General features: G+C 40.0%; 1 protein-coding gene across 1 annotated transcript; it reads left to right on the plus strand.

Annotated features, from left to right (window-relative positions):
- Nucleotides 1-10248: 10248 nt before the first annotated feature.
- LOC102514754 (olfactory receptor 4X1) lies at nucleotides 10249-11178 on the plus strand. Its single transcript, XM_006190288.1, has one exon. It carries the CDS (start codon nucleotides 10249-10251, stop codon nucleotides 11176-11178), a length of 930 nt encoding a protein of 309 aa, XP_006190350.1.
- The last annotated feature ends 790 nt before the right edge of the window (nucleotides 11179-11968 follow it).

Raw genomic sequence — 11968 nt, forward strand, 5'->3', positions numbered from 1 at the left:
TCTTGGTGAGAAATAAGATGTCAAACAATCTCAAAGTACCTTCCCCACAACATTCTTACTGACTGCAAAAGTTAAAAATGTAACTCTACAGTGGAAGAATGTGGAGGACACTCCCTTAAACAATTACTGCAAGTTGACACCATCAGGACAGAGACTGGTGAGGCCCACAGTCTCATTACTGTGTTATTCCTACCAAAATATGATAACCTGAGTCTCATCATGACAAAATATTAGGCAAATGCTAACTGAAGAAATTCTGCAAAATTACTGGCCTGTGTTCTTCTAAAGTGCCAGACAGAAGAATTGAAGAATGTTTCTGGATTACAGACAGATGATAACCAGATACAACCTGTGACCCCTGATTGGATGCATGCCGGATGAAGGCCATGAGCCAGTAAAGCACTGCAGATGATTTCACAATTAATTTCCTGATGTTGATAATTGTAGTGTGTTTGTATCTTCAAATGTCCTTAGATTGAGGAATTACTAAGATACCTAAGGCAAATGTGCATTATCATCAACTTTCAAACATTTCAGAAAAACTTGGCTTATTTTCAACTGAGATAATGAATGATAAAGAAAATGTGGCAAAATATTAATATTTAGGGAGTTTGGATTAAGGATATACAGGAAGTCTTTGTATTATTATTATTGCAAACTTTTTGATGTCAGAAACGATTTTAAAGTATAAAGTTATAACATTTTGCAAATTAGATAGACATCTTGTTTAATTTGCATTTCTTTTTGTGAGCGAGGAGGGCAGTTTTAGTGTTTACTTCGCTTTGAGTCTTGTTTACAAATCTTTTAATGTTTAAAGCTTTATATTTCTACACGGTAATACTTAGCAGTTTTTTTCTTTTCGTTTCTTCCATCGTGTCTGTTTAGATTATCTTACCAAATTAAGAATAGTGTAATTTATATTTTCTTTTAAAGTTACTTAAATTTTAAATTTAATTTTGTGCATAGACAATATATTCATAAGGTTTAACAACATCACCAAAAAAAAAAAAAAAAGAAAACGGTATGCAAGTGAAAAGTTTTATTCCATTCCTTTCCCCATTCCCATGTCCCCACTAGATCGACACTTCTCTTAGTTTTCTGTTTTTCTCTGGAGTTTCTTTAAGCAAATACTAGTTTATATATGTTCTCGTTTATCTCTGCCTTTTAAATTGACAACAATATGCTATGTAAACAGATCTGAAACTTGCTTTATTTACTAAACAATATGTCTTGGAGATTTTTCTGTATTAGTACAAGGAAAACCTCCTCATTCTTTTCCTGTAGTTTTGTCATATTCATTGAGTGGATGTGCCATCACTTACCTAAGCAATCTTCTGATGAGAAATATTTGGATTGTTTCAAAATGTTGCAGTGAATAACCTTGATGTAAATGGGTGCAGCTAAACTAGGATATATTTCTAGAAATAAAACCGCTTGATCGAGTGTGGGTATTTGTGGTTTGATAGATATTACCAAACTGCCCTCCATACCAGTCATACTTACTTGCACTCTCACCAACAATTTTGTCTTTCTTGTAAAATGTTTTGTTGACTTTGGGATTTTGCTAATCCAATAGTTGCAAAAGTGGGAGGTCAAATAATTTTCATTTACATTTCTCTTATTTCAAATGAGGTTGAACATCTTTTCATATGTTTAAGAGCTATTTCTATTTTCTGTAAGCTCTTCTTATAATTTCCCCATCTGTATTTAGATTGTGGTTCTTTTTATTATATTTCACGAACTATTTACGTGTAAAGATTGGTCATTTATGATATGACTTATAGATCCATAGATCCTCTTCCTGCCCCTGTTTGTCATTTGTTTTTGACTTTGTAGTTTGATGTTGATGATGATGATGATGATGCCGCCTAGAAGAGCCAGGACCACACTGTGGCTTTTTATGGAAGCTTTATACATATGTTAACATCTAGAAGGCTAGAGGATGTTGTTTCCCAGTGTGAACTTTGGATTTAGTTTGGCTTCTCTTCCTGCTCTATATCCCCCCAAAAGAACTTATTGTTTTGATTAATATCGTGTTACATTTACAAACTTATCTAGAAAGAATATCTTAATATAAGTCTTCCTGTCTAAACCATGTTTTGTTCTTCCATTTGCTGACATCTTCCTTTGTGTTCTTCAGCAGTATTTTAAAGTTTCAAAAAATTAAAAAAATTGTGTCCTTTTAAAAACTTTCCAGCTGTTTGAGATGTTGTTGACATCCAACACTGTGTAAATTTAAGGTGTACAGTGAGGCCGTACAGGTATTGTCTTTCTCTTTCTGATTTATTTCACTCAGCATGATGCCCTCAAGGACTGTTTGTGAAGTTGCAAAAGGTACAATTTCCTTTTTCTCATGACTGGTATTCCACTGTGTGTATGTGGTGTACAGTAAAGTAAAACACAATAAAATGGGGGTATTCCTGTATTATCCTACTCTCTTCTTTTTAAAAATATATTCTTGTTGAAGTATAGTCAGTTTATAATGTTGTGTCAACTTCTGGTGTACAGCAAAATGCTTCAGTCATATAGGAACATACATATATTTGTTTTCACGTTCTTTTTCATCATAAGTTACTACAAGATATTGAATATAGTTCCCTGTGCTATACAGCATAATCTTGTTGTTTATCTATCTTATATATAATAGTTAATGTCTTCAAATCTTGAACTCCCAATTTATCCCTTCCCACCCCCTTTGCGCCCTGGAAACCATAAGTTTGTTTTTTATGTCTGTGAGTCTGTTTCTGTTTTATAAGTAAGTTTGTTTGCCTTTTTTTTTTTTTTTTTTTTTTTAAAGATCCCACATATAAGTGATATCATACGGTATTTGTCTTTCTCTTTCTGGCTTACTTCACTTAGAATGACATTCTCCAGGTCCATCCATGGTGCTGCAAATGGCGTTATTTTATTTTTTTTTTTATGGCTGAGTAGTATTCCATTGTATAAATATACCACAACTTCTTTATCCAGTCATCTGTCCTTGGACATTTAGGTTGCTTCCATGTCTTGGCTATTGTAAGTAGTGCTGCTATGAACATTGAGGGGCATGTATCTTCTTGAGTTATCCTACTCTCTCTTGGCCTGTAAGTTTTTTGCTGAGAAATCTACTGATAGCCTCATGAAAATCCCTTGTATGAGAGAAATATTTTTTCTCTTGGTGCTTTCAAAATGTTTTCTGTCTTTGGTTGTAAACAGTTGTTATTATAATGGACTTGGAGAAGATTGTTTTGTATTGAAATTTGGGGATGACCTATTAGCTTCATTAACTTGGATGTCCAAATATCTCCCCAGACTTGGGAAATTCCCAACTACCATTTCTTTAAATGACCTTTTTATACTTCTCTGTCTCATCTCCTTCCTGGACTATGTTAATTTACAGATCATTTCTTTTAATAATATCCTGTTATTCACATAGGATTTCTCCACTCTTTTTTTTTTGACTTTTACAATCACATAATATTTTATTTTATTTTCCCTTCAAATTTTATTGAGATGTAATTGTCATATTCCTCACTCTTTTTCTTTTTAAACTTCTTTTTCTGACAGAGTAATTTCAAAGGTTCTGTCTTCTGTTTCACAGATTCTTTCTTCTGCTTGATCAGTCCTTATAATGATGCTCTCTATTGAATTCTTCTTTTCACTCATTGTAGTCCTCAGCTCCAGATTTTCTGTTTGGTTAGCTTGATTGTGGTAATCATTTCACAACTTACATGTGTATCAGATCATCAGATTTTATACTTTAAATATGTACAAATTTTACTTGTCATGAATGCTTCAATAAAGCTAGAAAAATTAAAACAAACCCAGTACTAATTATTTCTACCACCTTTCAAAGCAAATGTTGTGTGTGCATGTGTATGTGTATGTGTGCAATGTGCACACATGTGCATTGGTCTATGACAGGAAGGTGCAAACTGGGGCAGAAAGAAAGTGCTCTCTTTCTACATTTTTAGGTCAAGAGAAATGCATGCATGGGCCATTGTTTGTATCTCTTCATTCCATTCCATCAGCCACTGTTACTCTTAGAAGTTCTTTCCAGGTTCTGGATGTAAGCCAGATGTTAATAATATTGTGGTTTTGCAACATTTTTTTTTTCTTTTCCAGAGATATTTTAGTCAGAAGTTGAGAAAGGCTGAGCCTATGGCAATAGCCAATGCCATTTAGTTTGAAACAAATAAGTTATGGAGGAAGGTATTGATGTACATACAGAAGAATTTAACATGTTTCCTTTGCAAGAATTACTGGGGCTTTAAAAATAGAGTTTGAGTTCTTGCAGTAGTTCAGATGCATTATGGGAAGATGCCACACTCATACCATTGTTTCATAATTCACTTGTCCAAAGACACAAAACTCTGAAGAAGTAGCGTGGCTACACAGAGCAAAAGCAGACTGGGGGTATGTTGTAGCTCCGTCTCCTGCTGATCTCTTTGCTTCCTAATGGGGCACCAGCTCCTGGTGACATATTCTGTATAGACAGGAGATGTTACACCTAATCATTTGACACAATAGAACAATTTATTATTTGTATAGGTTTGAACAATTCTCTTAATCTTTTTGAGCCCCAGTTACCTAACCTGTCAAATGGGAATACTAGTTTCTGCAGTATACTTTGACTATATGTGAGGTGCTAGAAAGAAAAGTCTGCCCAACATGTCTGTGGTGGGGACAGAGGGATGATGTGATATTGAATTGTCTTCCATCACTTGCTTGAGGATGCAGAGGGAATACTCTAGGGGGCAGGACAAGAAATTGCTAATCATAACGCACAAGTAGGAGTCCCGACATTATAATTGGATTAACTAGAGATTCTTTAACCTCTAAAGGAAGTGACTGGGAAGTTGACATTTGCTGTTCTCAGAAATTCCCCAGACAGGAGATGTTAGAAAAGGTCAGGGAATTCAGTTCTCTCGTCTCAATTTTCCATTGCATTCACTTTAAATACTTACAGCTTCAGAGTCCAGCAAATATTTTTCTAAATCCTCATTTTGATGGTTTTTAGGGTAGATCTAGTCCCTTGTAATTTTCTTCACGAGGAAGTTATTAAGTGCTGGAGTTGGCACATGTAGGTGGTGGCACTGATGGCACCCGGTGAGTCCAAAGAGGAAGGTAAGTGTTAAGTAATGCCTTTCTGTGTGGAACAGATTCAGTTTATTCACTGAGCCTTTACCATGAGCCATGTGAAGTCTTCCACAAAGACTCAGGCAGAGTCTTTCACACACATTGGCACCTTTCATTTTTGTTACTCCGGCTTCCATGCACTTCCATACCTGGGCAGTCTTTTCTAGATTTGCTCTCTTTCAGCTGGTGGGGCAGACTTTAGATATCACCCCACTAAATCTCTCCTGCCAACTTCCTTCAGTGACAGGGTGAGAAAGTGACTCTGTGGCTTGGCTTAGAGCAGATGTCACAGTCACCCTCCCAGAGCCACTTGGAACACAGTCAGTGTGGAGATCTTTGAAAAGTCAATTTTCAATTAATTGTCGAGTCATGCTTTGGAAAAATTCAAGAGACCTGGCTTAAACATGTTCATGTCTAGAAACTCCTACCATGAAGAAATGAAAGCATTAGCTGTCTTCAAGCCTGAGTGGAGATTACACTGCACAGAAACTCAAATTTTGTTGAGGGCCAATCTTTGCCCCAAATTTCCAAGTTTTAGATCAGTGAGCACTAACACACCATGTTTCTTTGTGTTCGTGAAACAAAAATCTCTGTTTTCCTGGGGTGACTTGTGGAAATGAATCAGTTTTCTGACTCCAAAAGATTCAGAAGATAAAGTTAAGAAGCAAGGCAACGAACAATATTCAAGGTAGGCTCATTTGCTGTCTCTATGGGGTTATAATTTGGAATATTTTTCAAAAGGAAGCTCTTATTATTTTTTTAACACTAGATACCCCCAGTAGAGAGGATATACTTTATCTTCTGTGGTGTTTATAGGACGCCACAATGATACCTTGGTTTTGAAATAGATGTAGTAGCAGATGGGAGATTCTGGAATCAAACCTCAGACACTTATTAACTCTGCTGAGCCCCCCACCCTGTAAGGTGCAGCAGTGGGTATGAGACACTGTAAAAGCCTTCAAAAGGTTCTATTCTCTTTTGTTGGAGAGACCAGACAGATGTATGTGAAATAGCTAGAGAATAAATAACCCTTGGTGACAAGTGCTGGAGCTGTGATCCCTAGTCACCAAGGCAGATCTTGCAAAGGCCCTTTCCCTGGCCACCTGCTTTGGCTGACACCTGCAGCGCCCTCTCCTCTCCAGGACCTCTAAGGTCTGCACAGGCTGTCTGGGCAGAAGTTACACCTGAGGAAGATGGGACACTGAAGTCAGACCACACTCTTGTTCACACTGTTACTGTTATTTTTTTGGATCTTACTCTTCAGTTTTGCTTTGCCTTCTGTTATAAACATGATTTTCTTCTCTCTCCATGTTCTCCCTCCAATCTGGAAGTGGACTTTGGGTAAGTACAGGGGGAGCAGTCCACGGATCAGATAAGCAATGGAGCAAGTATTGGATGGGGATTCATGGAGCTTACCGGGCTCTGCACCAAACAGCTGTGTGATTCTGGGCCCAGATTCCCTTCTAAAAGAGGAGGAGTTCATGAACTTCCTTCCAAATCTAACAGTTTATTTACTCAGTAAGGGAAACTAGCAAGGAGAAGCCCTGTATCTGACCCCTCTGGTGGTAGAATATCTTTGGAGAAAACGTAGGAGAAAAGGAGTGCTGGAAAAGAGCAGGGCAGTCAGATCTCCTCGTCCTCCTTGTCGTCCTCCCCCCCCCCCCTTTCTCCTTCTTCTCCTTCATCTCCTCCTCCTTCTTCTTCCTCTTCTCCCTCTTCTCCTTCTTTCTTTCTTCTTCCTCCTCCTCCTTCTTCTTCTTCTCCTCCTCCTTCCCCTCCCCTCTCCCTCTCCTCCTCCTCCTTCTTCTTCTTTTCTTTTTTTTTTTTTGTTGAGAAATATGTTTTATTCTGTGGACTTACTGAAGACTTAAGCCTGGGATACAGCCTCTCAGATAACTCTGAGGCACAGTTCAGACCAGTCTTATTTTTCAGAACTCCCAGGACATGGAGTTCTATAATAAGAAAGGTATAATGAGAAACCACAGATAAGCATCAGATTGAATTTTCACAGAAGTTGTTTACTGGGGCCAACCTATCTTTAGCTTCTATGTTCATCCTTCTTTGGGTTTTCTTGCCACAAACCTTAGAAATGTGCAGTTACTTACTGTCTCATAAGAGCACATACTTATTTTTCAGAATCTCTTCCTTGGTCCTGCCAATTAAAAAGTCAGAATTAACAGTTATCCCACAGGTAAAATGCCAGTGCCACTGTCAATAGCTTACAGGTCTGATAACCTTTTTATGAAATCCTTTCTCAAATATTTTCCATTTCTACTCAGAGTATTTTTTTAAGTTTATTTATTTTTTAATTTTAATTAATTTATTTTTCATCTTGTGGTGGGAGGTAATTAGGTTTACTTATTTATTTATTTTTAGAAGGGATACTGGGGATTGAACCCAGGACCTCATGCATGCTAAGCATGCGCTCTACCACTGAGCTATACTCTCCCCCCACTCAGAGTTTTGATAGATGTTAATTTCCTTTTCTTTCCTCCATTATAAAGACTTTAAAAGTTTAACTTTTTAGTGAAATTTGATTATACCAAATATATATCTTTCTCTGTTAGCATTCAACAACTTGGAAAGAAAAATACAACTAATTTTTTTAAAATACGAAAGCTAAAGTGGTCCTTACAAATCTTCTGAGACACCCTCTCTCACTGACACCCCAAATCAGAAGCAATTATAGAGTCAGGGAGCACTTACTTTCAAAGCTAAATTTCACAGAGATTATTTGTGAAATTAATTTTTTGTGAAAAATATTTCTATTTCTAATACAGCCATCTTTGCTTTGAGGCTGAAACATGCCCGCTTATAACTTCTGCTCTTTGCCTAAGCATCCTGAGTGTGAAATACTGGCCCATGGCAGGAGAATCAGCTGGATACATAGAGGAGCCTGATGGGGAGGTAAGGGAAGGGCACAGTAACGCGAGTATAGTCTTATGTCTATTTTATACATTAGGAAACTGAGGCTCAGAGAGGTTTAGTCCTTGCCCTAGGCCACACAGCTCATATTTGAACTGAGATCTGTATTTTCTAAAATGTAGGTTCTTCTACTGTCTCTCTTACTTCTGAAGTGTGCCTATATTGAACGCATAACAAGGGTGTCATATCCATCTTGCTTTATACCATAATGTGGAGTGGACTTTCACTCCACAAGTGCTAGAATTTCTCAAACTCAGTTATTCTGCAACCTTTGAAACGAACCAGGCTCCCTAATAAGCATAAGAAAGAAGCTAAAAAACGAGAGAGGAGGGGGGGAAAGGACAAAGTTGCCAAGCTTCCACCATTATTCTTGGAGGTGGGCACGGAGAAAGGGAAATGTGAGTCATTTGAGTTTATCTATCTATAAATCTCTATCTATCTATCTATCTATCTATCTAATTGTGATAGAATACAAATAACATAAAACGTACCACTTTAACCACTTTTACGTGTACAATTCAGTATATTAAAGAACATTCACATCGCTGTGCAACCATCACCACCATCCATCTCAAGAGCTCCTTTTGTTGTTGCAAACTGAAATTCTGTACCTGCACCCATTAAACACTAACTCCACTTTCCCCCTCCTCCCAGCCTCTGGTGAACACCCTTCTACTTTCCGCCTCTGTGAATTTTCCTACTCTGTGGACACCATACAAGTGGGCTCATGCGGTCTTTTTCTTTGTGTGACTGGCTTAGCACATCACACAGCGTATTCGGCCCTGTGTTGTTACATAGCCCACTATTCCATAAGCTAGTTGTGAGATGCTTCAATCAGAATCCCAGGATGTTGCAAGTCTATACAAACAAAGGTGGGTGTCACAGCTGCCTCTGAAGCAGGAGCACCTTAATGAGTCCCCATCACATTCTGCACTAACAGGGTGATAAGGCGGAGTAAAAGCTTAAATCAGTTATTCTCTGATACTCTTATCAATTATCCTGTTATACAATTATTATTTGTTTTAAAACTTGTGAGCTCATTCAGTTCTCACAACAGCACCATGGAAAAGGTATTTTTATTTCTGTTTTTCAGATGAAAATTACAGGCATGGAGGCAAATGGTAGACTTGTTAATGTCACACAGCTACTAAACGGTTGTGTTGAAGCCATGTCTCCTGACCTCAAACCCGGTGTTCCTGTCACCAGGTTGACGGGCACAGGCTGGCCTGGACTGCAAGCTGGCTGTGAGGTGTATGAATATCAACTCAGGGGACCCTCAGCTTTGCTGGGAGGGCTTGCTGCACCCCGAGGGAGTGACGACTTCAGAACTGTGGTTGTGGATTTTCTGTGTCTGATTACCCTTCGTCAGTCCTCAGAGCCCCCTGAAGACCGACTCACATCTCCTCCTCTCCGTATCCACCCCCAAGGACAGTGGTTGAAGCTTGATGACTGTCCTTTCCCCTTTCAGCCAGAGTCTCTCTCATGCCTGTTAGGAAGCTAGGCTAGTTTCAATAATTGTAGAATAACTAAGGTTGAAAAACCCTAGCAGTGGCAGCAGAAATTTTGTTCCACATTATGGTGTGAGGCAAGACTGATCAAAACTCTTATCATGCAGCCAAATACAAGTGCACACTTCAGGGCTAGGCTATGTAATAGGAACATCTACATTTTGAAAGATACAGACTTCAGTTAAAAAATGAGCTGTGTGGCCTTGAATTAGTGACTAGCTCTCTCTGAGTTTCAATTTTTATGTATAAAATTTCCTCTTATTTTTATCATAAGGATTCGTCAGCTATTGCATGTGCCTGAATCAGGGAAAACGCTTCAAGGAAGCATTATTACAAACTGAGATGCTATTTTGGGAATAATATCAAGCATCTGATGACCTTTGTTTTGTCTATTTGTCTCAAGGAGAGCATTTTTTTAAATGGGGGGGGATAATTTTAGGTTTATTTATTTGTTTATTTTTTTAAACAGAGGTACTGGGAATTGAACCCAGGACCTTGTGCATGCTAGATATGCGCTTTACCACTAAGCTGTATCCTCCTCCCTAATGAGGACGTGTTTGGAGACACTCAAGGTACAGAGGGGACTCAAGAGAGAGTAGAATGACAATTGTCCTCAAGACCTGAAAAGGATGTTTCTCATTATTGAGGCGACCTTTGATTTCTGTGATTGCAGGTCTCAGCTCCAGCGCCTTAAAACATGGCTGCTACAAGCAATGTGACTGAAATCATATTCTTGGGATTTTCCCAGAACCGGGATGTGCAGAAGTTAATTTCTGTGGTGTTTCTCCTCACGTACACGGCCATTGTGCTCGGTAATGGCCTCATTGTGGTGACCATCATGGCCAGCAGGGGGCTCACCTCCCCCATGTATTTCTTCCTTGGCTATTTATCCTTTGTGGAGATCTGTTACTGTTCTGTCACGGTCCCCAGACTCATCCTTGATTCTTTTTTGGGGAGGAAAGTCATTTCCCTCAAGGGCTGCATCACACAGATATTTTTCCTCCATTTCTTTGGTGGCGCCGAGATCTTTCTCCTGACGGTGATGGCCTACGACCGCTACGTGGCCATCTGCAAGCCCCTGCACTACACTGTCATCATGAGCCGGCGCGCGTGTGGCCTCCTGGTGGGGGTGGCGTGGGGTGGGGGCTTGCTGCATTCTGCCGGGCAAACCTTCCTCATCTTCCAGCTGCCCTTCTGCGGCCCCCAGGTCCTCGACCACTACTTCTGTGACGTTCACCCGGTGCTGAAGCTGGCCTGCTCGGACACTTTCCTCATCGGCATACTCGTCATCACCAATGGCGGGTCCATCTCCGTGGCCAGCTTCACTGGGCTGCTCGCTTCCTACGTGGTCATCCTGCAGTCCCTGAGGACCCAGACCTCAGAAGGCCGGCGCAAGGCCCTCTCCACCTGCGCCTCTCACGTTGCAGTGGCGGCCCTGTTCTTCATCCCCTGTTCCTTTGTCTACATGAGGCCCTGTGTCACCCTCCCTGCAGACAAGGTAGTCGCCGTGTTCTACACGGTGGTCACACCTCTCTTAAACCCCGTCATTTACTCCTTCAGGAATGCTGAAGTCAAAAACGCCATGAGGAGACTGATGGGGAGGAAAGTGATTTGGGACAAGAAATAGGGGATTTAGTCAGGGAAAACAGGAGGGGCAAGGGACGGGGAACTGTGGCACCGAGATCCCATGCTGCCTCTACCTTTAAGTGGCCAGGTGGCCTTGGGCCAGTCACCTTCTTTCTTTAAGTTTCAGTTCCCTCATCTTTATGGGCTTGGATAGGACTGATGGGGTCTCTAGGATAAAGTCTAGGAGGGGGTCCTCTGGTGCTGCACTTCCACATTTGATGGTGACCTTGAGGCAGATTGGCTAGTTTCGAGAGAACAAACGCTCCAGAAACCCAGGCGCCCTCTGGGAATAATGAAGAGGTCGGTGGGAGAGGACAAGGACCTACTTCGGGGAACAGTGTCTGAGTGCCCTTTGTGTTTGAAGAGCCTGACCTTTGGATTTGGGGAGGTGAAAGTTTAGGAAGGAAGTAGGGGTCACGCCAATGCTTAGAAATTCTATGGAGCCGACATAGGAGGATTTGTCCAGTGGGTTCTGGGCAGGCCAAGCTGAGTTAGCAGGATTTGGTCCTCAGAACAGGAAGTATTTTGGCTTTTGATAGAGATTCCCATGAACTCATGCCATCATTATATTCAGGTGTTCAAGGAATCAGATGGAACCACAAGGAGATTTTAAGTGATTTGAAAACACTAGTCAATGATATCTACTCAGGCACAAGTTTTATTTTCCATGTATCATTACTTTTTGATGTTTAAAATTCTCTTCTGTTCATACCTGTCTGTCTTTTTAATTCTCATGTTTCCCTTCCTTATGCTTTTGTTTGGCCCGTTAATTTTCTCTGTCTTCAGCCTCT

The sequence above is a fragment of the Camelus ferus genome, chromosome 10 (assembly GCF_009834535.1).
Source record: "Camelus ferus isolate YT-003-E chromosome 10, BCGSAC_Cfer_1.0, whole genome shotgun sequence".
NCBI classification, from domain to species: domain Eukaryota; kingdom Metazoa; phylum Chordata; class Mammalia; order Artiodactyla; family Camelidae; genus Camelus; species Camelus ferus.